The sequence below is a fragment of the Cebus imitator genome, unplaced genomic scaffold (assembly GCF_001604975.1).
Source record: "Cebus imitator isolate Cc_AM_T3 unplaced genomic scaffold, Cebus_imitator-1.0 Scaffold272, whole genome shotgun sequence".
In the NCBI taxonomy this organism is placed as follows: domain Eukaryota; kingdom Metazoa; phylum Chordata; class Mammalia; order Primates; family Cebidae; genus Cebus; species Cebus imitator.
In genome coordinates, this window is record NW_016107587.1 from 2,005,350 (window position 1) to 2,031,047 (window position 25,698).

The window sequence follows — 25,698 nt, forward strand, 5'->3', positions numbered from 1 at the left end:
ATTCCGGTTGCCACAACATGACAACTTGACAGCCAGTTTCCAATGAGCAAAACTCTCTTTGCTCTGTCCTACTGTGTACAAAAAATCGTTTTAGAATTAAGGTACCTGTACCCCTAACAATCCCAAACCTACCAGATGAAGTTCAATATTTCTTTCCAGAATTTTTTTTATTAGTTTTGACTTTACGTTCTTACATAATATTACAGTAAGAGCACATAGTCAAAAGTTACTTGAATAAATTATTTTCTCTGTGGGGTTTTGATGTAAACGTTGTATACACCTAGGTTTACTTTTTTACATCTACTTAATGCTAAGGTTTCTATTTTTTTTTTTTTTTTTAGACGGAATCTCGCTCTTGTTACCCAGGCTGGAGTGCAATGGTGTGATCTTGGCTCACTGCAACCTCCGCCTCCCGGGTTCAAGTGATTCTCCTGCCTCAGCCTCCTGAGTAACTGAGATTACAGGCACACACCACCAAGCCCAGCTAATTTTTGTATTTTTAGTAGAGATGGGGTTTCACCATGTTGGTCAGGCTGGTCTTGAACTCCTTACCTCAGGCGATTCACCCTGCTCGGCCTCCCACAGATTACAGCTGTGAGCCACAGCGCCCAGCCCCATTTTAAAACATTATTTGTTTTGAATTTGTGAGACATTTTTATTGTTCAAATGTCTAAACCATATTTAAAGGTGTATGTATTCAGAGCTAAATCTTTCAATAGCCTTATTTCTCTACCTGTTCTCACCTATTCCTTATGGGCAATTGTTTTCATTTGTTTTCTTTATTTTATTTTATTTCAATAGTTTTGGGGGAACAGGTGGTTTTTGGTTACATGAATAAGTTCCTTAGTGGTGATTTGTGAGATTTTGGTGCACTCATCACCAAGCAGTATACCCTGCATCCTATGTGTAGTATTTTTATCTCTTACCCTCCCTCCCTTCCCCTTAAGTCCCCAAAGTCCGTTATATCATTCTTTTGCCGTTGCATCCTCATAGCTTATCTCCCACTTATAAGTGAGAACATTCAATACTTGGTTTTCCATTCCTGAGTTACCTCACTTAGAATAATGGTCTCCAGCTCCATCCAGGTTGCTATAAATGCCATTGTTTTGTTCCTTTTTATGGCTGAGTGGTATATCATGATGTATACATACCACATTTTCTTTATCCACTTGTTGGTTGATGGGCATTCAGGCTGGTTCTGTTGGACTAGTTTATATTCCCACAAGCAGTGTAAAAGTGTTCCCTTTTCACCACACCCACACCAGCATCTATTTTTTTTTTTTAATTATGGCCATTCTTGCAGGAGTAGGATGGTATCTCATTGTGGTTTTAATTTTCCCTAACACTTAGTGATGTGGAGTATTTTTTCATATATTTCTTGGCCATTTATATATCTTCTTTACTTTTGAGAATTGTCTGTTCATGTCCTTGCCCACTATTCAATGGAATTATTTGTTTTTTCTTGCTGATTTGTTTGAGTTCATTATAGATTCTGGATATTAGTCCTTTGTTGGATGCATAGATTGCAAATATTTTCTCCCACTTTGTGGGTTGTCTCTTTACTCTGCTGATTATTTCTTTTGCTTTTCAGAACCTTTTTGGATTAATTGGGTCCCATCTATTTATTTATTTATTTATTTTTGCATTTGCTTTTGGGTCCTGGTCATGAATTATTTCTTAAGCCAATGTCTAGAAGAGTTTTCCAATGTTATCTTTTAGAAGTTTACAGATTCAGGTCTTAGATTTAAGTCTTTGATCCAGCTTGCGTTGATTTTTTTACATAAATTGAGAGACGAGGATCCAGTTTTACTCTTCTATGTGTGACTAGCCAATTATCCCAGCACCATTTGTTGAAGAGGATGTCCTTTCCCCACTTTATGTTTTGTTTGCTTTGTCAAAAATCAATTGGTTTAAGGTATTTGGCCTTATTTTGGGGTTCTCTATTCTGTTCCATTGGCCTACATGCCTATTTCTATGCCAGTAGCATGCTGTGCTGGTAACTATACCCTTGTAGTATATAGTTTGAATTTTGGTAATGTGATGCCTCCAGATTTGTTCTTTTTGCTTAGTAGTTCTTTGGCTATGTGGGCTCTTTTCTGATTCCATATGAATCTTAGGATTTGTTTCTTTCTAGTTCTGTGAAGAATAATGATTGTAATTTTATGAGAATAGTTTTTCTTATGTTTCTTTTTGGGAGAATAAACCCATGCATGTACACATTATTTCCCCTAATTTCTTATACTCATTTGCATTGTGCTTTTCTTACTTAAATTACATATTTAGAAATCACTCCATATGTATTTATTCATCAATATCTTCTTCATTTTTTTTTAACTGCTGCATGCTTCTCCATTGTATAGGTGGTCCGTGGTTTATTCAGCCAGTCTCCTATGTATTCACTTGGAAGACTTGTGCATCTACTGTATTATATGTAAGGGGAGGAATGTATCTCCAAGTTAAATTTCTAGATATGCTATTCCTGAGTTGAACTGTAAATGCCCGTGTGGTTTTGATAACTACTGTCATGTTCCCCTCCAGCACTGTCTGAAACTGCCGATTTTCCCACTACTTTGCCAACAGGATGTATTTTCAAGCTATTGAATTTTGTCAGTCATACAATTGAGAAATGTTAATTTTAACATGCATTTTATATGAATTAAGTTGGGTATTTTTTCATATATTTAAATCCATTATCCATTTTTTTTTCTGTAAATTGTTCATATATGCCCATTTTTGTATTGAGTTTGTTGTTTTTTGTGGGTTTTTTTTTTGACACTTAAGAGCTCTTTTTATGTTAGGGCTGTTTCTAAAACAGTAATTTATCCAGCTTTTCTTGTAAGACTCTTAGATTTTGAGCCATAGTTTGAAATGTATATAAAAAGAAGTCATTCATGTGTTCCTTAGTCTTGTGCAGTTTGTTTTTGTTATTTAGATGTCTGCTTTGCTAAATTATTATTTTTTATAACATGAGGTGCCGACATTTTTACAAAGGGCTAGTATCTAGTTGTCCCAACACCATTTATTAAAAAGTCTTAGGGGCAATTTTAAATAAATAGAATATTAAATATTTTTGCTTTTAAACATAAAAAGTAGGCTAAACATAAAAAGTCAACAAAATGATAGGCTAAAACTCCATGGGTCATTGTGCTGTCCTTACCAGAATGGGTTCGGACTCGGGGCGTACTAAAATTTCGCAGGGTGGCTGACAAACTGGCAAGGAGCAGGAACTGGGCTTGAATGGCAGCTAAAGAAACTGACTCAACCTTCTTCCATCCCCACTAGGGTCAGGGGAGTGGCCTGTTTAGGGTGTCTGGGGGCACTTGGAACACAAGGGATGCTAGAAACAGTTTTCCTCCCCAATTCTCTGCCATTCCTCAATTCATATCTGCATCCAAGAGCTTTGACCGAGTGGGTTTAATCCAAATTTAAATGCTCCAGGGACACAAAATGACTAGAATTTGATGTTGTCTTTCAGTTCTTGCTCATCTCTATTTCTTGTCACCACCTAGCTGCTACTCTGTCTGCATTTGAAATGGAGTATCCCTTTCTGCAAACCTCACATTGTACTTTTTATGTATGTTTTCTCTTTTTAGATGCCAGTGTCGGCTATTTATCCTTACTGGATGCTGACTATGACAGAAAACCTCCAAACAAATATTTAGCTAAGGCAGTGAACTATACAGTACATTTCCAGTGGATCCGATGCCTGTTTTGGGACAAGAGAGAGTGGAAATCTGAACGTTTCTCTCCACAACCAGGAACTTCTCCTGATAAAGTGAACTGCAGGTATAGACACACTTGAGAAAGAATCTGCGAGTTTTAGTGAATGACTGCATTGTCTTCTGCATTTGGCGCCGCCCCTAGCGCCTTTCCTGAACTTTGTCTGTAAGAAGCTGGAGCACTCTTGGTTTGTGCCACTCTACAGCCTGTCAGTTCTCCTGTAGCCGCTTTGCGTGTCAGTCTTGGTTCTCCTATTCTGTGGGCTCCCAAGGAGCAGGGGCTGCTTTGTAGACCATCCTCATGTTCCTTCTTCCGGTGGTTACTGGCATGCAGTTGGTGTTTAGTAAGCGTCTGTCGAAGACATGAGTCCATGGATGAGTGATAGATGAATCCATCAGTTTTCTTATCATGGAACTGCTGACATCCTTTGAGTATGCAGTTTGTAGTCAGGCAGGCAGGACCCTCAGCTCTCACCATGCCCCCATGTTGCCCTGAGAGCCCCTCATCTTCAGAGGACCCTCCACAGCCTGGTGGTGAAGGTGTGCTTTCTGAAGCAAGAAAAGTCTCTGTGCAGATATGAGCAGCCTTCTCAGGAATTTCTGGGAATATGAGTCATGTCACTAAATTAGAAATTCTTTATCATCTAGCTGACAAACTAACAATTCTATGAGAAGCTTAGTTCATTCATTTTTGTTGCCCTTACCTTTTCATTAGGATATAGATAAATAATTCTTGGCATATTTAGAAACAGAAATAGTCATTTCCTTTTAAAGAATAAATAAGCCAAAAGACATTATATTTTGTGGTTTCCTGCTAGGAGGCAGATATATCCAGAGCATGCCATATCAGTGCAATTCATAGCTGTTTATTGCTTTTCTTATGTTGCACTCTTAAATTTTTCTAATGCCATTGCTAGGGGTGCATCCAAACTTACTGGTAATGGCCCAATATTTTGCTTCAATATTAAATTATTGAATGCAATCATTTAGTCTCCATTATGTAACTACTCTCTGCTAGGAACTTTTTTATGAGCCAAGAGTACAAAAATGAATAACAGACCAGGCGTGGTGGCTCATTGCCTGTAATCCCAGAACTTTGGGAGGCCAAGGCAGGTGGATCACTTGAGGTTAGAAGTTTGAGACCAGCCTGGCCAACATAGCAAAACCCCATATCTACTAAAAATACAAAATTAGATGGGCGCACACCTGTAATCCCAGTTACAGGGAGTCTGAGGCATGAGAATTGCTTGAACCTGAGGCAGAGGTTGCAGTGAGCCAAAATCACACCACTGCACTCCAGCCTGGGAAGCAGAGTGAGACTCTGTCTCAAAAAAAAAAAAAAAAAAAAAAAAAAAAAAAAAAAAAATCAGTAACACATAGGACCTGCTCACAAGATATTAAGGGTAAGATAGGTTTTATTTTTTAAGAAGGAGACAGTGTTTATAGTGATTGTCAGGGTAGGACATTTGTAATGCCAGGAGCTGGCACTTAGGCAGAGAGCTTGACTAGTGGTACAGCGAGGCTATGGCTGGGACCCGGGAGCCTCAGGCTGCAGCCATGCTGTGGAGGGCCGTCATGAAGTCCGCCATTGCTTTGGAGTCCTGCATTTCAGGACAGCCTCCACGGGAGCTGTGTGCCCCAACACGCAGATGTGAAGAACTCTGGCATATCAGAAGACTTACTCATTTCTAACTTAGGTTTCAAGGGAATCTTTTAAACTGGATCTCAGTCATACAGTTATAATTATTACAGTCTGTCTTCCTTTCTACATTCCTTTAACCAGCATGCTGTCACACTGTCAACAGCTGCTCTCTCCACACATTCTGCATCCTCATCCCCATTTCCCTCGTAGCTATGATCGCGTCGCGGCATTCGCTCTCCTAAGGAGAAAGCTGAAGGCCAATTTTGAAGTGAGTGGCATTTCCAAGTTCCAGAGGTAAGTTTCAATTCCTACATAAAAACTTCATAGACTTTATTTGTTTTCCTGGTCGCTCAGGTTGCCCACGTATAATTCCGGGGATGCTTGATATCCATGTTACTATCATTGTGTTTTTGAAATATGCATATTAGTAGATAATTATCTTTAAATATTATATAGTTGAATATATCTGTTTTGTCTCTCTATATTTAAATTCAATGATGAGAGGTTTATAAATACAAGGAAGTCGCATACTTTTCATACTTTTAAGTTTAGTTCTAGTTCAGTGTGACTTTGGTTAATTATCATTGGTAGGGTTGGTATCCACAGTGACAATACTGCCTAAGGGGCCTGTCCTAGTTTATGTTTATTGTCATAGCCTAATTATTAATAGCTCCCTCTTGCTCTCTCTGTAGTATCCCATTTTAGATAATACATTTAAAATGTACACTCTTTTTATAGCCACTTTTCTATGAAATGGCTATATCTAGATTCCGAGTTACAGGTAGAGTGTCAGCTGACATTGACAGGAACGTTTTCTGTCTTATTTGTCACTGTCACTCTACATTTAATACGATGCTCAGAGTAAATATTTGCTGAATGAATATCTAAGGCGGAGTCTGCATTTCTGGGGCGTTGGGTGTTAATTTTTTTTCTCATTATATTCATGTAATAGGAAACTCTACCTTACGTTATTATTTCATCAATCAAATTACTTTATAGACTAGTTGGTGGATCAGATAATTAGCAAATAAGAAATAAATTGCTAATGCAACAGTTGCTGGGTGCAGAAAAGCTCACTGACCATTCAGTGAACAGGGCTTGGAGGACAGCAGCCTCAACCATGGGTGACGGCGACATTGATACCACTGGGGCTGGGGAAAACCATGAGGGAAGCAGCCTGGAAGATGTCCAGAGAGAGGCAACTCCTGAAGTTATACAGGAGCAGTAGCAACTGGAATATCTTGCCAGAATCCAGAAGGTTTCAGAGTGTTATCCAGGTAGAATGATGTGAGCACCCTGCAGAGCTTATGGGGCAGAGCTCTGGACAGGCTGTATCCTGTTCGAGAACTGGCACTTATGCACAGAGCTTGAAATGTAAAAAAGAAGACAGATTGTAGTAATTATAACTTCATGACTAAGACCCAGTTTAAAAGATTCCCCTGGAACCTAAGTTAGAAATGAGTGGGGAAAAAGAGGGCAGGTGAGAAACCAAGAGCAGAGCCCAGCCCTCAGACGGAATCAAAAGAGCAAAGTGGCAGGGGGCAGGGAGTGCAGCATCCCCATGTGGCATAGGCCATGGTGCCCACCCTCCGAGATCCCATCAGAAATCTGTAAGACTACAGTTAGATTAGAATCCCAGCACAGCAGCTTGATATGAATGTCATTCTGTGGATCTGCAGGGGTTCACTGATCTCTCCCCGGCCAGTGTTGGTACCTGGGAACAGGTAGGTGGAGGCTGCAGTTAGGGAACAAGCAGCACCATCCACAGGGGCAGTGGGAGGCAGAGACGGGTCTCCAAAACACCGCCAGCATCTCCTAGCCTTGTTCTGCTAGCAGGAGAGAGAGAGAGAGAGAGGAACATAATGGCACCTGCATGTTTCAAGAATTTTGCATATTTGCCTTGCTTAATCTTTACAATAGCAGTGAGATTGGCATTCTTAGCCATAGTTCACAATGAAAGTCCCTCAGACCCAGCATGGCACAGCCTCCCAGCACAGAGGCTGGTCCATTACAAGGTTTCTTTGCCTCTGGAGTCCATGCTTGCGGGGTGCTGGTCATGGAACCACAGGCCAGCTCCCTGCCTTCAAAGCCCTCCCAACTCAGGCCCCCACAAGTGTAAAAACATATCAGTGAAGCCCAGCAGGGACTTTTGTTTGTAGGGGGCTAGGGGTGGCAATCACTCTTTTCCTGTATGTCTATTTTCATGAGCAATTTTCTTTGTATCTTTCCTTTTGTTTATAGCCACCCAGAAAACTTGCTTCCCAGTATTTTTATTATGGGTTCTATGATTCTTTATGGAATTTTGGTCACTAAAAGCAAACAAGTAGATCATCATGAAAAAAAGAAAGCTGGTTACATCTTTCTGCAAGAAGCTCCCCTGCCAGGTCACCAGCTGTATGCAGTCGTCATTGACACTGGCTTCCGGGCTCCAGCCAGGTTGACCTCAAAGGTAGCTTGAGCATCCGGGGGTACTCTTTGATGGTGTCTAAGCAGTGTCAACATCAGAAGTGAGGATTTGGTAATTTGGCTGCCTTGTCTGTTACCTGTCACAGCGACCCCATCTCATTGCTGGGGCAAGGCTTGCCTTCCCTTTCCACGGCTCTCCCTCTACCTGCACGTCTGTCAGGGAGAAGAGCAGACCCCTTCACCTTCTGCACCTGCTCCAATCCCTTCTCCCTCTGTCTCCACTGTGGAAAGCAGCCCTGGGAGATCTGTTCTGTCTCTGAGTGCATCTTGGAGACTCTGAGAATGAGTTGTACTCTCCTGCACTTGTGGCTGAAGACAACAGTCCCAGAAAAGTTGGTGGAGGATGAAGGTGGGGTGGGAAGCAGATGTGGTGGAGGAGGAGGAAATAGTCCAGCACTGGGCTGAGTGGGGCAGCAGTGCCAGTGTGGGCTGTGGAGGTGAGGTCTGCAGGGGTGGAAACTGGAGCCTGGGTAGAGCCATGTGCAATTAGAAGTGTGTGTGATACAAATCCCACAGAGAGAGGGAGGCTCCCTCTGCACTTGGAACTCATGCCCCCATTTCCCGAGGGAACCATGGTTACTTTACGGAATCCGTAGGATTGGGATGTGGATGAGAAAGAGTTCGATGGGAAGAAGAATGAATGAGATGGGGTGCCACAGTATAGTAGGATATTTGGGGACACAACACATTTTTAAAGCTTATGTGGTCCTTACTCACCATAAGCCCTTCATCACCAACTGTATATTTAAATTGTCTGTCAGATAAACATACATGTATATATTCACAAACAATGCATATCATACACATAGGAATGCTCTTAACCTCACAAAGATTATCTACCTACAGCATACCTAAGATTGAGTGGCGAAACTTCATATGATTTCTGAGGAATGTCTGCTGTCAGCACCTCTATTTATCATTGCACTAGAAATCCTAGTAGAAAACAATAAAGCAAGAAATAAAACCGGGAAAAAAAGTTTCCAAAAGGGAGAAAGAGATGGTTCTTTGCACGGGATGTGGTTATCTACACAGCAAGTGGAGGAGTTTCTTCACTCTCATGACTAGCGCCGATAACATTTAAGAAACTTGCTGAATTTGTGATTAAGAAAAAAATCAGCAAAATAATCTCTATGAAACAGCAATAACTATTTACAAATATATATATTTATATGTTATATATATATATGAATATAAATTTATGTTTACATGGAGTTGAAAATAAGAACCTCTTCATCACAGTCAAAAATGATGGAGTGCCTACAAGTAAATTCATCAAACCCCACATACAATACCACATGAAGGAACTATACCTGATATGCATAAAAGATCTCAATAAAGAGCTACATCCATGGATGAGAAAGCTGATTTTCCTTTTTCATTTTTCCCAACTTAGTCTATAACATTAATAATAATAGTGTGATTAAATTCTATTCATATACCCACTTTACAGATGAAAAACTAAGGCATGATGAGGTTGGGTCTAACGAAATCCACTCATAATTCCAGGAAGGTGTTTTGTGGAACTTGGCAAGCTGATCCTAAAATTTAGGTGGAAAAGAATACAAGAATATGATACAATTACAAGACTGGTGATGCCAACTCTCAAGACAACAGGGCACGGGCCTCCTGACCCAATATCCAGGCTTATTTTGAAACTAGTACCTGAGATCATGTTGTGACCTCAGGAGAGGCACTAAGGAAGGATTTCTGGGGCAGACTAAAGGTCTTACAAACCACAGAAAAGGGTGTACTGTTTCAAAAAATATTTTGGAACAATAGCTGACCTTGTAGAAAAAGGTACTATTAAATCTTTACATTATACACACAAAAAATAAACTCCAGAACTTTAGAGACAGAAAGGTGAAAACACAAAGTTTAGAAGCTAGTCAAAGAAAATATATACTTTCGAATAAGGAAGGATTTCAAAAACAGAAATAAATATCTTTCTTAAATGAAAGCTTGGTAAGTGACATTACATCAGAATTGTTCATTTCTATGTGACAGAAGACACCAGTGAGGAATGACAAGCCCAGCCCAATTGGCATGTGCCTCCCCAGGGTGTACCCGCAGGTGCATGGGTGCCCCCCACCCCCAGGGTCCACGATCCTCCAGCATCTCCCTGCCAAGCTGCAGGGAGGAAAATGGTATGCCCACCGTGGTGTTCTTCTGCCCTCATGAGAAAATAAATGCCCTCCCAAATCCTAGTTGGGATCTGGCTTTTCTAGATCAAATAGGTAAAGAAATGGCCATTTCTACCAGGCTTTCTACAGGGAGGCCTAGGACTGGGTATGCCCCCTCACCCCCTGGCTCCAGGCAGGGACACATCACCATGCAGGTGGTTTTGTGGAAAGATGGGAAGCTGGGAGAAAGTGCGAGGAAGCCCTGCCCAGCATTGCATGGTGTCTGCCATGAAGTAGCCTGAGCTCCTACCCCTGTTCTTTGTTTTGAGGTATACATTGTTTTATGTGGCGACAATGGACGGTCAGAAACCAAGGAGCTCTCCTGTCCAGAGAAGCCCCTGTTTGAAAGGAATTCCAGACACACCTTTATCCTGAGGTATTCCAAAATATTTCGCTGCTAGATTTGGGAAAGAAAGGTCAACCAGAATTGGTGTAGCCTTATCACAAAAACAAAACAGTAGAATATAACATTGGCCTCTAATACTGAGCAATTTATAGACAAACAAATTTTGTGGTGTATTTTTACAGTTTGTTATTCAGAGTCGATTAAACAGCAAGTTTATGTGAGGGAAGGAAGGAGGTAGGGTGGGAGAGGAACACTTACTGATTTTTACATACTTGTAAAGTTCATAGTTAGTGCTTTCTGTGACACTAAACCTGCTGACCTTAATTGGGTTTGTCCCCAGTTTGGAAGAGTGAGGACACATGGTGTCATAAAGATGGTGGGGTTGGGGAAAGAGGGAATTTAACAAGATAGGATGCAAGCACCAGGCGTTTTAGAAAATGTGAAAGGACTGAACGAAATTATTTTTTCTTCTGGTAAATTTTATGTATGATATTTATTGGTTTGGAGTATTATGTCTTCATTAAGAGAGAAAACGTTAACTTTAGACTAATGCACACCAGAGACTAATACATGAACGGGATTTGTGTGACTTTGGTTTAGGAAAGCTGGTGGCTATTGAAGGCCTGAGTGCAGGGTCACTATGCTTGGTGGGATTTCCCATCCTCTGGCCGGGTTCCAGGGGGCTTCACATGTCACTCTGCATGTCAGTCATCTGTTGACATGTCCCTTCCACCCTCTGTGGGCCATCAGTGCCTTGAGGGTGAGCACTGGAGCTGGCGGGATGCCAGGGCCACACCATCACCCACCCGGCTGATGTGACACTGCTGTGTGTGCCTCCAGTGCTCCTGCCCAGCTGGGCCTGCTGAGGAAGATCTGCCTCTGGCATGACAGCTGTGGGCCCTCCCCGAGCTGGTTCATCAGCCACGTGATGGTGAAGGAGCTGCACACAGGACAGGGCTGGTTCTTCCCCGCCCAGTGCTGGCTGTGTGCCGGCCGGTGTGATGGCCGCGTGGAGCGGGAGCTCACCTGTCTGCAAGGGGGACTCGGCTTCCGGAAGGTAGGCCCCTTCCAGGTGAAATTGATTCACCCTCTTGTGGCACACCTGGCTGACTGGCAGAGCATGGCACCTGGCTCTGCTTCACTCGCCACAGTTGTGTCTTTGAACTCTTCTAAAGTGTATTCCTTTATTATTAGTTAATTACCAAGATATCTATATCTTAAATGATACATTCATTAAGTGGCCATCCAAGCATGGATCCATTACCCTTTGCAATTGTTAATTATTGCAGTAATGCTTCTCTGTAATTGTAAATGTAATTCCATAAACATTTCTAGAATTTATGGTTGCTGGTGGTCTGCGATGTCCAGAAGGCCGGTAATTAAAGACGTTGCAGTGCCCTATGTGTGTCCAGAACAACCTAGATAACTATCAATAGGGTAATACAGATGCGGTACAGATGTGGTCAGGGCCAGGATGGCGGGAGATGGCCAAAGTGACAAAATAACAGATACTCTCACAGACTAACCGCGGAAGTTGTGATTTTCTCATGTCCTTTTTGTCTTTCCCTATATACAAACAAATTTCATACAATTGTGATAATAATGTCACGCATTTTGCCCTTTCTTATCCAACATTTTAGATTAGGCCTCTTCGTGAATTTTTAGAAAATTGTTTCAGGGCTGTATAATGGCCCACTGTGTGTGACCCTTTGCTGAAGGCCTGTCGGGCATTTGCAGTTTTCTTTCATTTATTATGGTAATGGGCAACATTGTGGGAACTCTCGTGTGTGAGCACTGTGTTCCTGGTGAGTACTTCCTGAGGCTGCATCTCAAACCGTGGTAAGATCCCAGTGGGCTGAGGCAGTCTCCATGTCACTGGGCCTTACCAGGCCACTGGGTTTTCTTTCCAGCCTGCCCTGTTGACACCTGCCTTGATAGAGTCCCAGGCTCAAGACCTTGGCATTTTCAGGCTTGACATATTGCTAAGTTAGTAAGAAACTTGATGAGGAAGGATTTGAAACAAGTTTTCAATCATCCACAGCATGTGGAAATTCTTCAACGTCTAAAACTGAAGGTCCATTCAACTGGGGATTCCCGTTAGAGGATTGTTTCTGTATAAGAATGACTGTTTAGCTGTGTAGTTAACCATGGGAGACATACGTTGCTTATCCTTCCAGCTATTGTGCTTGAGAGCTTTTTGTGAGAAACATAGGCTTATTAATTTAGTCACGTATAAGCGCTTGCGTGTGCTGCAAATCAAGCATTGCTTGTTGGCTAGTCCATTTACATAAAGAAGGTATATTCTCATTCTGTTAGTACGATTTTTCTGGCATTTGCTCCTGTGCTCTGCTCATATTCCATAAGAGCAGTTCCGTGTGTAATTTTCTTTTTTCTAGAACAATGTTTAGCCCCAAGCATTATTTAAATTGAATTGGAACTTAAAATTCAGTACAGTTCCTAAGCAACGTGTTTCCTACTGTGTGCCAGCCACTGTGGGCTACTGAGGACAGAGGTGGAGGTGACTTAGCCCCACTCTCAGTGCACTCAAAGCCCAGTTGAAATTAACTATGTTGCCAGGGAACGTTCTGAGAGTGAAGGGATTTTAGGAAGTCTCTTAGGAACATGAAGAAGAACCAAGGAGAGACGGATCAGAAGCTCTGGAGAGAAGGTCTCCTGAGGCTGGGCATGAAGGCATTTGAAAGCCAGGCAGGTGAAGCTGAGAGAAGCGTGTGTCAAAGCTCAGGAGGTACCAGGGGAAGGCCAGGGTAAGCCAGAGTCCAGCTTGATAGGAGGGTAGCTGGAGCAAGGGGGCTGCCAAGGACGCAGAAGGAGGAGCAGCTTCAAGAGGCCTGGAGTGAGGTGCCGTCCACCTGCACCAACAGCCCAACTAGTACCCAGATAGCCAGCTGGGATAGCAAATCCAGATGGCATGTAGAGGGCAGTGTTGTCCACCTGCACCACAGCCCACCTGGTACCCAGCTAAGCAGCTGGGATGGAAGTGCCAGAAAGCTTGTGGTCTCTGCTCAGATCACTGCTTAACAGTCAGGACTTGCTGTGTTGACAGGAATGCCCCATGCCAGGGAACACTTCCCCTGCTTTCTGTTTCAGCTTTTCCACTGCAAGTTCACAGAGTACCTGGAGGATTTCCACATCTGGCTGTCGGTGTACAGCAGGCCCTCCTCCAGCCGCTACCTGCACACGCCGCGCCTCACCGTGTCCTTCTCCCTGCTGTGCGTCTACGCCTGTCTCACTGCCCTGGTCACTGCTGGAGGGCAAGAGCAGGTGAGAGCCATCGCTTTTCCTTCTGGCAGCTTCCAGATCCCAGACTACACTGTGGCCCCTTTTTGCCTAAGAAGTGAACAAAGCTCCCAGTCTCCGAGAAAAGTTTAAACCAGGGGAGGCGAGCCTGGCCGCCTGGAGGCCAGGGAAGGAGCAGGAGGGCTCTGCCAGGTGTGAGCACTGGGTGGGACCTGCACAGCCCTGAGTCCGCCGGCTCAGTGGACAGCTGCTGTGCGGGAGCTCATGCCCCAAGGCCAGCAGCGGAACTTTTCCAGAGAGGCTGGCAGCCGGCTATCTTATGAGAACGCTCTTGAATTTTTTTTAAAGTTGGTAATTCATTTAGATTTTAGACAAATCCTCTGGCCAAAAGAATGCAGAGCCATTCTGATGGCCATATTTCTCTTCAGGGTGCCAGTCTGCACTGGCAGCTCTGGTCTGATTGTTCCTCATGAGATGTAGAAAATTAGTTCCAAATCAGTGCCAGCAGTTAAAAGGGAGAGCTTGCCTTTCCTGAGGGAAAAACAACACAACAGGATGTGGGCTGAGGGAAAACTGACTTGTTTACCACTGCATCATGGCCATTCATGCACCCAGTCCGCTGGGTTCACCGCTGGGTCATGGTGCAGCTGGAGAATGTGGTGACAAGGTCCGTTTCTGACGTGGGGGTCAGCGATCCATCCATGGGACAGCCGGGCACGCTGGCTCCTTTAGGACACCAGGTATCAGAGAGATCCAATAGCAATTATGGATTGGTGAGATTAAAAACATAACAGTACATAGAATTTGTAAAAAGAGGATAAAGAAATACCATCAAGTAGCAGGAAGAGAACAGCTCTGTCTGCCTGGAAATGGACCAGGGACTGTGGTGAGGAAATCTTTGGTTGGCCTCTTTTTTGAGATCGACTTCAAAAAAGGTCGTCTGATGTTGTCTGATGTTGGTCTATTCATTGGTACCTTGTGGGTGTTGATGCCTTGCCGGATTGTAGTCATGATTCAATCCACGGAGCACGTGCCTGGTAGAGAGTGGGTGCTCAGCAAGCATTTGTTAATCCAAAAGGATTTGTGTAAGAAGAAACAAAATTATTTCTTTTTTTATTCCTGGAGTAGAAGGGCCTTTGCTGGATTCCTTCTGCTTGTATCCATCATATCAAGTCTATATATAGTTCTGTTTTTTTCTTAAAACAATATTGAACACCAGATATTATTTAAATTGAATTGTGGCCAGGCACAGTGGTTCATGCCTATAACCCCAGCAGTTTGTGGGGCCAAGGCAGGCCAATCACCTGAAGTCAGGAGTTCGAGAGCAGGCTGGCCAACATGGTGAAACCCTGTTTCTACTAAAAATACAAAAATTAGCTGGATGTGGTGGTACACACCTGTAATCTCAGCTACTCGGGAGGCTGAGCTGGGAGAACTGCTTGAACCCAGGAGGCAGAAGTTGCAGTGATCCAAGATCACGCCACTGCACTCCAGGCTGGGCGACAGAGCAAAACTCCATCTTAGATAGATAGATAGATAGATAGATAGATAGATAGAATTGTAACTTAAAATTCATGATTCATGAAGAGAGCACTTTTATTAAATATAATGTGTGTATTCACATTACGTATATTTGTAATTACACAATGACTGCGTTAAGTCGGACTTGTATTGGGTTGATGTAATGGCTGCTGTTGGTTTGTTGCAGCCCCAGCTGGATGTCAGCCCCTCCCTCGAATCCTTCAGGGTGGGTCTCCTGTGTACCCTCCTGGCTTCTCCAGGGGCCCAGCTCTTGTCCCTGCTCTTCAGGCTCAGCAAGGTACCTGCGCTTGGCCTCATGGCCCTTTTCTCCTGAGCATTCGCTTCATTGCTGGAGAATGCCCTTGGCGAACCACCTCTTCCCTTCTGCAGGAAGCCCCAGGGCCTGTCCGAACGGAGCCACACAGCCGCCTTAGAGGAGGAGCACAGACCAAGGCACCCCAGGGTAAATGTGCATTAAAACTCTCAGAAACTCTCCATGGGGCCGAGCCTTTTGCACCAATCTACTAAGTAGAAATTGTATCTTCTGCTTTCAGTTTGCACTGTGTTTATCATGAGTAACATTGAGCATCATTTCATGTGTTTAAAAGTCATTTTATTTTCTCTGATCTGTACATTTTATGTACCCACATTTATATGAACCTTGTAAAATCCTTTTTTTTCAGAGTGATGTATAAATGTTTTTCACCTCCTAAGTAAAGTAGGTCTTTGCCAGATGGATAGTGAATGTATTTTCCCGTTGATAGTGCCATTTATTTTATTAATTAAGCATTTTTCTTAAGCTGCCATGTTTCCTTAGGACAACCTCTAGTGGGCGTGAGAGTTGGCCAAGCCAATACCAGGACTGAAGCATCAACAGAAAGTCCTCATTCTAGCCTTGTCCTCTCAGAAAGGCTCATTCTGGCTGAGTCAGGAAGGAAGAGTATTTGTTAAAGAAAGTAATATCCCTGCTAATCCTTAAGTGTATTCCTGTTTAAATGTATGATCCCAAAGCATCATATATTTGACTTTTTTTTTAAATCAGGTTCTAATTCCTGCAGAAGGATATCAGATGCACAGGAACCCTGCAAGGTAAATCAGTCATTATGTGCAGCAGCTAATCCTCTAGCATGAAATGCTGACAATTAGATTTCTCTGGCATCCTCCCTTGGCTGTGGTCTGGCCATGGAGGGGTCAGGCCCAAGGTGAGATGGACACAGGAAAAGATCGATGCAAGACCTGCTGTGCTGGCTGGTTGCTATCCTCCCTACAAGGAGGTCCGTTTTCCAGGACACATGCCACAGTAGGCTGGCTGTCCAGGTGGGTTAGAGAGAAGGGGTCCCAGCAGAGGCCTAAAGCAGGAAGGAGGAGCAGCCCAGCAGAATTTGGAAAGCTCCGTGTGTCTACTCAGTAAATACCAGCAGGACTGGGGGAGAGACACTGGCAGCAAGGCTCGGGGTGATTGTTCAGTGAGCTTCTCCACCTTCTTGGGAGGAGGGGGCTCAGAGAAGCTGCCCCTGTGCTGGGAGCTCCGTTCCAGGTCTTAAAGAGGCCCGTGACATAGGGCAGTTGAAGGGCAGTTTCTAATGGTGCAGCTGCAGCACCCCATTGCTATAGACATTTTTGGATGTGTGTGATTGACCCTTTGCTTACATGGGATTCTGCTCCATGGGACATGTGAGGGCACATGCGATGCCTTGTTTGCCAGTCCCTAACTCCCCTTAGGAGGCAGCAGCTCCGCCGCTCCTGTTCCTGAGGGTGGTATTCTCGGTTTGCTGCTCGAAACACAGTGTGCCCCTCTCCGTGTCTCGAACACCATGCTGGGGCTCTGCACCCTCCCCCCTCAGAGGCTTTGCCCAACCCATTGCTCTTGGCTGAATTCCTCTCAGTGGCAGGGTCATGCCTTCCGGAGAGCCAGGTGCAATCACCCTGACTGCATGGAGCTGCTGTTAGGCCACCAACATTTCCCCAGGGGCACCCGCCATCCTCCGCAGAGTATGAAGGAGCTGGCTCCAGGGCCGCCTGTGCCTCCCCCCTCAGAATTCTCCGGAGGCCTGAGCACCACACCTTGCCCCTGCCAGGCCCATCCTTTGAGAAGGCGGCAAGCCATACCACTGTTGAGCGTCACATGTGAGGCCCTGTCTGCGGAGACATTAACCTTGGCCTTACCTTGTCATTCTAGCATCCTGCGTCAGCCATTCTCTCTGGGAGTGGCAGGGCCCAAAGGAAGGCTGCAAGTGACAATGGCACAGCCTGTCCAGCCCCTGAGCTGGAGGCCCATGGGGCTGACCACAGTGGGACTGCTCTGATGGGGAAGAGCCACTGCTGCCCTACTCGTGCTCAAGGTAACTGGCTTACAACCACAACCCCCTTCCTGCCAGTCCAGCAGACCTGCAGCCATTGGGAGAGGCGGGACAAGCAGAGCCACAGTTGAGCCAAATGTCACTGAATCCTCTAGTCTCATCTAAAAACCAGGCAGGGGTCCACCCAAAATGGAGGCATCCAACTGTCCTCCAAAGTCTTGGTGCTTTCTGGCAAGTACTTAGCATAAGTTTGGTCATACGTTTTAAAAAGCCAGTAATATGCTCGTAACTTTTTGAAAATATTCTGGAATTTGAAGCTTTGCATTTCTTAATGCTAATGACAATGAACAATAGTCCCAGCTTCCAATTATGCTGGAATCTTAGCAGGGAGCTGGTTGAGGCAGGGATTACCCTAGCACAAACAGGGCTGGGTGCAGGGAGATTGAATCCTGCTGTAATCCCAGGAGGACAGCCAAATCCTGGCAGAGAGAAGACTGTGGTGGGCCTGACCTGGCAAGGGTGTGTGGCTTTGGGATCCTGGAGCCACCTGGTGTATGAGGAGATGGTTTTCTTGAGACTCCAGCTCAGTCCAGGTCCTTGTGTACTGGATTCAGGCGCTTGTTCACAGTGGCTGGCAAGGCCTGTGCGTGCAGCCGCGTCTGGTTGGGCCCATGCTGCACAGCACCTCACACACAGTGGGGCACAAGAAGCATCCTTTCTGTGAGTGAACAAGCTTCAGGCAGGTGAGCCTTCAGTATAGGCACCAGTATCAGCAGTGGATCAGAGGGCAAACTCATCCCAAAGACCGGCCACCCTCCCAGACAAGCTGGACACGTGGCCTGGGCTGGAAGGGAGTGCTCAGAAGTGCAAGGCTCACACTGGCAGACCAGCCACCGATGAGGATGTGAAGGTGCATCTCAGGACGACTCCACTGTCCCAGCCACAGCTCACGTTCCTGGATTCATATTCAACCAGTGCTCCCCGGTTTATCTAATACCAGCTTCCCAGTAAGAGCTCCTTCGTTGTTGAAAGGTGTTGTGCTCGGTTGCCCTAGGTTGACATGGCATCTGCCTCTAAGAGCAATCGCTAGAAAACGGGCTGAGGTGGCTGCATCTGAAGGCATGAAGACCATATAGGGCAACCCTCTTGTCCTGTACCTGGCCCTGGGGAAATCAACAGCAGAGAGGGAAGGATGAGGACTGCAGGGGACCAGTCGCAAGCCCTGTCCCTAGCGGCATGTGGGACTTGATCCAAATCAGGGCAGACCCTCAGGTTCCAGGTCAGCCTGCTTAGTTGTTTGGGGTCTGAAATGGAAACTGGTCCCTCTGCTTCTGAACAGACCCATTGGTCTGTTCAGAAGAGGAGGTCCCCAAAAGCTTTCTGGGGGTACAGTGAGGCAGGAGTTGCTGCTCACCACAACCACCCCCACCCTAAACCCTTAGGTGAGCACCAATGTCCCAGCTCAGCAGTCAGGCAGGAGTTCCCTTGTTCTCAGCCTGTGAGTTCTATTCAGGACCTCAAAGCATTGGAGGAGGCCTACGGCTGGAAAGGCCATGTGCTTCACTCACTTGGCTGATTCAGATGTTAATATCACCTGGAAACACCCTCCACCCCAAACACACTCAGAAATCACATTTAACCAAATGCCTGGACGACCTGCGACTCCGTCTAGTTGACACCTAACATTCACCACCATACTCCGTGTGGATGGAGATGCCAAGGTCTCTCAAGCTGCCTTGTCTCTGTTCTACTCTTCCACAGCATCCAGCGGTGGTTTGGCGAGACTAATGCCCCAGTGTTCAAGAGCCCCTCTGCCTTGGTGGACCTCTGCAGTGTGGGCCATCTGTGGGACCACTTCTCTGGCCTGTGGTTTGGGGACAGGATTTCTAGGCTACAGGTGAGCTGTAGAAGTTTTCAAACATCCTCAGATCCTCGGAGGGAAAGTCTAGCATTTGTAAATAAACCCTGCATTTCTGGGAACTCATCAGATGCAGGCTCCAGATGTCACAATTGCTATTTTCTCCCTCATTTCTAACCTCTCACCGTTTGGGGTAAATAAAATATGCAGATCTCAAAGAGAGGCTTGGCCTGGCCAGTGCTGCCATGGCAAGCAGGCTTGGATGGAGTCCAGATGTTAAACAAGAAGCTGCAGGACCTCCGTCCAAGGAAGGAAGGAACGCAGCTGCAGAGCTCCTGAGAGGACCAGGCTCCCAGCCAGGAGCTGTGGCTGGAATATGCTGTTCCTGGTCTCCCATCATGTGAAAAAGCGTATGCCTTTGAGACAGGGATTATAATGCATGTGTCATGGATTCTGATCCTGTCACCCAGCACAGGCTGCCTCTCTGGCTCCTGTGCAACTTGGACTCACCATCGGAGACCCCAGGGTCATTCAGGGAGGCTCTGTGGCCCATGTCTTCATAAACCACAAAGGGTAGCCACAAAGCCAAGGCCTTTTCTTCCCATCTCTCATCTTCTCAACTGTAGGTGTTGAATCACTCTGTGAGGATGGGAAGGTACTTAGACCTCCCTTGTGCCTCAGTTTGCTCATCTGTAAAACAGGAATGTCAGAGAGCTTAATCCTAGGGTTTGGGGGGGAGCAGCTGAAATATGAAAGCAGTTCTGTTGGCATCATGCCCGCTCCTGCGGAGAGCCCCGCCGGCATCCAGCTTTGTGGTTGTTGCTGCTGTCATTGTTGTTATACCCCAACCCGTTTTCTGTCCCCTTCCCCTGTCTGCGCTCTGTTCTGTCTGCATGTTGGGTTTTCCTTTCTCTTTTCCACTGGGCAGCTTCAGGGAGGTTGATATCCTCTTGGCAGCAAGGGGCTCCCCTCCGATGAGCTGGAAGATACTGCTCATGTCCAGCACCATCCCCATAGCTGGCTTCCTGCCACAGCGAGGCCACGGGCCCTCTCAGGCAGTGTCTCTGTGCTTGGGTAGCAATGACTGCTGGGTGGCCTGCTCCCCTAGAGGATGCTGACCACCACACTTTCCCCCGGGGCAGGTTTGGCCAGGAGCAGTGTGTGCAGTGGCTGCAGCTGCTATCCCTTTCCGTGGTCTGCTGTGTTTTCATCACCCAGCCACTTATGGTAAGAAACACCCTCCATGGTAAAGGTGCCTTCCACCAGCAGGGGACCTAGACGGGAAGGGGAAACAGGCTGATGGTGTTTTCTTTATAGTCTGATTTAAGTTGTGGTGAGAGAGAACCAGGAACCGGGCACTGCGTTAAGCGGCACATGGGCCTCTTCATTAATCATCATGAAAATCCTATGAGGAGCAAACCGCTTTAACCCACATTTTTTTTTATTTGAAATTGAGCCTCAGAGAATGCAGGTCTCTTGGGCAAGGCCATACCTGGTGAAGCTGGGCTGGGAATCCAAGGCAGTGACTACTGGTATCGTAAAAACTGTGAGATGGAGCCCTGTTCATGATTAGGGGACAGGAGGGCAGCTCTGTGTGGACTGAACACAAACACAGGGTGGCCGATTCTCTGCGCTGTCATGTGTTTCCTTCCAGGTGTGCCTCGTGGCCTTGGGTTTTGCTTGGAAAAGAAGAGCTGACAACCACTTTTTTACGGAGTCTTTATTCGAGGCAACCAGGAATCTGGACTCTGAACTGGCAGAACGTTCCTGGACTTGCCTTCTCCTCTCTTCAAGCGACAGCATTCCTGACTGTGCAGGCGAGATTGAAAAAGTAAGAACATTACCTGTGCAGTGCAAATCGAGCTTCAGAAAACTGCTTTATGTTCTATCATGCATATCTGAATGTAGGCTTTGAATTCAAATTGAGTTGCATCTTTGGAGACCCGTGGGATGTCCTGATTTCTTATGCTGCTTTGCGCATGCATACACGGCAGATGAACATATAGGACTTATTTTTTGTACTCCCATCCTAAAGAAGTTAGAGCATCAAGAAAATGAGCATATTTTAAAATACTGAAGCAGATGAGAATTCTAATTCTTGGCTATGATTTTGGAAGTTTTAGGCCATTTGCACTTCAGTGGACCCACAGAAAATGGACCTCTCCCCATCCTTTCTCCCCCTCTTCCTTCATCCCTTTGTCCTTTCCTCCCTCCCTTTCTTCCTTCTTTCATTCAGCTTTGCCTATTGTATGTGTAGCATTCTCTTAGTGTGGGTGATATGAAGGAAGAGAAAGGTCTACCAGCCACGGCAAAGAAATTCGCAGGCTCATTGACTAAAGGCACACGAAATGCCTGTGTGGTTCTCTATTCCTTTGTGATAACCACAAGTCACTTATGACCAAGGGCACACTCCCAGTTCATTTACAGTCAGATCCCCATCTGGGCCTCTCCTCATCTCCACCCTCCTCCTCACAAAGGAGCCTAATAAGTTCCATGCCTGAGGACCTGTCTGAAGCCCCTCAGCCTGCCTGAAACTGAGGCTGCTGCTGCTGAAGGTGGGTGGTGCACACAGGCTATGTCCAAGTCATTGTGCTGTTTTACATCTACTCCGTATTTCCATTTATCATATCATTTGTTCCTTATGAAGTAGGCAGCATCACTGCACCCCATTTAAAGATGAGGTGAAGCAGTTAGACTCAGGCCACACTGCAGTAAAGGAGAGCCTGGGACCCAAACCTGGCCTACCTTGCCCCTTCCTCCTGCACCCCCCGCCCTGCAGCACTTTAGCCCTTGGTTCCCTCACACCTGCTGTATCTCAGCTTTCCTTTCTGCTTCAGAGGCTCTCCTTCCTCTTCTCCCCATGTGCAGCTATGCCCTGCCCTGCTTCCAGTTTGTTCATTTTCTTTCTATCATCCCAACCTCAGGGATGAGGCTCCTTCCAATGAATTCAGCCTGATCCTGAGGGCCAGGCTGGCATCTCCAAACCTACGCATGGCTCATTAGCACCTTAGAATCAGGGCGCCCCCCACACCCAAGCCTCCCACAGATCTCTCCACCACACGTTCCCTTCTCAGAACAGCACAACAGCCAAAGAGAGTAACTTAACCCCCAGTGCTCTGCATGCGCAGCTTCTCACTTTGTGTTGTTCGTATCCTTGCTGTCGAGTTCCTAGAAGCCTCTCTAAGAGGAAGGACTGTCTCTGATTCCTCAGATGTCCCCAGTGCCTGAGCCAGTGAATGTGTGTTGAATGAATGAATACCTACAATGAGTTCATTTATCTGGCTACTGTTATGCCCTGACCACAAAAAGAGTATAAAAGTAAAAATGACTTTTGAAAAAAAGAAAAGGAAGGTCATTTCTTGCTAAGACTACACTTTAAAATGATTTTTCCATACCTTGAAAGTCTTTAAGAGAAAATACTGTGCTAGTGCCCAAGATAATTGCTGCCATGATTTGACAGTAGTAGACACACCCTCCCATACAGCAGCTCTTTGTAATAAATAGCCCAACTGCAATCCCTGCCAAGAAAGCTTGCCTGGGACATGAGCAGATTTTAAAAAATGGGCCTAACCCCCATCTCTGACCCCTTCCTCAACAACCTGCTCTATGTTATCCATACAAAGTACCTCTTTGTTCCCAAATGCCAGGCTGAATGCACAGCACAGCAATGACGCATTCCTTGGCTTGGCAGAAACACCAAGGGCCTCTCTCCTTCCACCAGCCAGCCCGTGGCTCACAGCGCTCTTGTCCCTAACAGGTCTTGGCTGCCCGACAACGAGCTCGCCACCTGCGCTGGGCGCGTCCACCTTCCAAGGCCCAGCTGAGGGTCACCAGACAGGGAATGAGGAGAGACAGTCGCACACAGGCAGCCCTGAGGTGGGTGGCGGCCTCCTTGGGGAGAGGTTTGCTCCGATCCAGCTCCCCTCTCGAAGGGAGCACCCCTTCGATTGTTCGCCTCAAGAAGTGGGGAGTAGAGGTGGGGGCCACCTTGCTGTCCCCAGAGCTGTCCTTATGCATGTAACAAGCTGTGCTGCCCAGCAGATGGGAGGAATTCAGGGAAACAGAATTGAAGTCAGAAAATTCAGTTCCACAATTTGCCCGTGATAAGAAATTGTTTAAGAAAACCTCCTCCTCTGGGCCTCAGCTTCATGCATCCAGCATGGATTCACACACGCAATTGGATTTAATCCCACCCATACATGCGCTTAGCACGTGGTCTGGGACTTCTGCTTCTCCAGCCGGAATGCGTAGAGATGTGGAAGTTGTAAGATAAATGCAACACTTCCTCTTAGGGCATGGGTTTCGCCCAGTGACGGGTATCTAAAAACCTAATGTTCTGTACGTACAGCTATGTTATGGTGTTCATAACATATTTTCAATTTTTTTAGATAAAACACAAACTTTAAGAAATAATCATGCTGTGGCAAAGCTCTCCAACTTCTACCTCCATCATGTCCCATTATGGTGATACTGGATGGCAGCCACCACAAGGAGCCTTCACTAAATGCTAGCCAAAATGCCTCTTCAAATTCGGAACATGAATTTGGTCTCCTGAAAATCTTTCTGGTGTAGTTGGTCAAGGATCTGGGAATTTCTGATAGTTTTTCAAAAATGGCGTGTCATCGAAGCACCTCCAACCAATTTCCTTAAAAAATAATCCCTTCATACAATGTGGCACCCCATTAGCTTCCCCTTAAATATTTTCACATTCCTCTTCCCAGGAGAAGAGCTGTGGCTGTATTAGGATGTCACATTTAAAGGAGAGTGGGAGAGGAATTCCAGGAAGATGGAGCAGTGGTGGCCAAGTTTTTTAATCTTATCAAACACCCTCAGAAAAATAGAGCAAGATAGCAAAAACAAAACCCATAGAAAACACGCACACCAAATTTCATGAGTTGCTCCCCACCCCCCACACCGCCAAAGGCACCCAGAGGGGGACCAACCATAAAGTGCATGCCCCCTGTAGCTCAGCAGCTACAGAACATGGTAGAGGGAAGGATGGGGTACCTGAAGTATTTGAGAATAGAAGAACCCCAAGCTCCTGCAAGTGCTGTTCACTGGGAGTGTGGTGGGCACATCTGGGAGGAGTTTGCACACTCAAGTTCATGGGTGAGTGCAAGGTCTGGAGGTCTGGAACTGCTGGGCCAGCTTCATGCTTCCAGCATGGATTCATACAAACGATTGGATTTAATCCCATCCATATGTGCGCTTAGCACGTGGTCTGGGACTCCTGCTTCTCCTCAGAACTAACCAAACCCAGCTCTGCCAGGACGTAGCCTTCTGGGGGTGGGTGGCTCGGGGTGCTGCTGGGGAAGGTATCCAAACCAAGCAGAACAGGCCCAGAGAGCGCATTTAGGAAAGAGGCAAAACTAGTAAAGTATTAAGTTATAAAATTAAAAGACAAAAACCAGTATCATATTTATATACAAGCAAAAGTTAGAGACTTAATACAAGACCATATTCAACAAATCAAATAATAAAATAAATACAACAAAATACACTTAGGTATAATCTTAAGTATAAGTTTCTCTAAAATTTCACTGAGGAAACTTTCCTATGACTTAAAATCCAGACACAAAACACGAAAATAAAAATAAATTGGATTATGTAAAACTTGAAGAAGAGAGAGAGAAAAAAAAAAAACTCCTAGGTCAAAAGAAACTATTTATAAAATAAAATGATGGTGACAAACTAGGAAAAAATATTTGTAACAAAGTTTTAATATTCCCTTTTTTTTTGTCTGATGGAGTTTTGCTCTTGTTGCCCAGGCTGGAGTGCAGTGGCTCAATCTCAGCTCCCTGCAACCTCTGCCTCCCAGGTTCAAGTGATTCTCCTGCCTCAGCCTCCAAATAGCTGGGATTACAGGCGTGTGCCACCATACCTGGCTAATTTTTTTGTATTTTTAGTAGAGACAGGGTTTCACCATGTAGGTCAGGCTGACTTCAAGTGATCCACCTGCCTCAGCCTCCCAAAGTGCTGAGATTACAGACATGAGCCACCACGCCCGGCCTAAAGAACCAGCAACTTTTGAAAACAAAAGATGGACTGGAAAAGTGAATATCGTCATCTACGAGGCAATCTACCCAAAACAGTGCAATCTTAATCTGATGAGGCGATTTTGCCAACTTGTAGTTTACAGTAAGAGTATGTTAGATACTACCATGGAAAAGCAAGACTCTGAGAGTTGATAGTACAAAGAACCACTTGCTCAACAAATAGATTGCAAAGAAGCAAAAATAGAGATGATACCTATAGACTGGATGAGACATGAGGAGGAAAGTAATTAATGTAACTCACGATATTAACAGACTAAATAAGAAAAATATGATCATCTCAATAGAGGCAGAAAAAGCACTTGATAAAATTCAACATTAATTCATCCAAAACAAAAAAAAGAACCTCTTGGCA

General features: G+C 45.3%; 1 protein-coding gene across 1 annotated transcript in view; it reads left to right on the forward strand.

The window, feature by feature from the left end:
* The window catches only part of PKD1L1 (polycystin 1 like 1, transient receptor potential channel interacting), a 182,645-nt gene that overhangs the window by 106,065 nt on the left and 50,882 nt on the right, over positions 1-25,698 (forward strand). The window contains exons 32-45 of the mRNA XM_037728604.1: positions 3,594-3,786; positions 5,572-5,655; positions 7,603-7,810; positions 10,277-10,383; positions 11,194-11,410; positions 13,462-13,635; positions 15,320-15,430; positions 15,523-15,595; positions 16,175-16,221; positions 17,312-17,474; positions 19,194-19,329; positions 20,433-20,517; positions 20,945-21,121; positions 23,048-23,166. Of these exons, the coding sequence (XP_037584532.1) occupies positions 3,594-3,786; positions 5,572-5,655; positions 7,603-7,810; positions 10,277-10,383; positions 11,194-11,410; positions 13,462-13,635; positions 15,320-15,430; positions 15,523-15,595; positions 16,175-16,221; positions 17,312-17,474; positions 19,194-19,329; positions 20,433-20,517; positions 20,945-21,121; positions 23,048-23,166 (1,894 nt within the window). The remainder of the gene's footprint in view (positions 1-3,593; positions 3,787-5,571; positions 5,656-7,602; positions 7,811-10,276; positions 10,384-11,193; positions 11,411-13,461; positions 13,636-15,319; positions 15,431-15,522; positions 15,596-16,174; positions 16,222-17,311; positions 17,475-19,193; positions 19,330-20,432; positions 20,518-20,944; positions 21,122-23,047; positions 23,167-25,698) is intronic.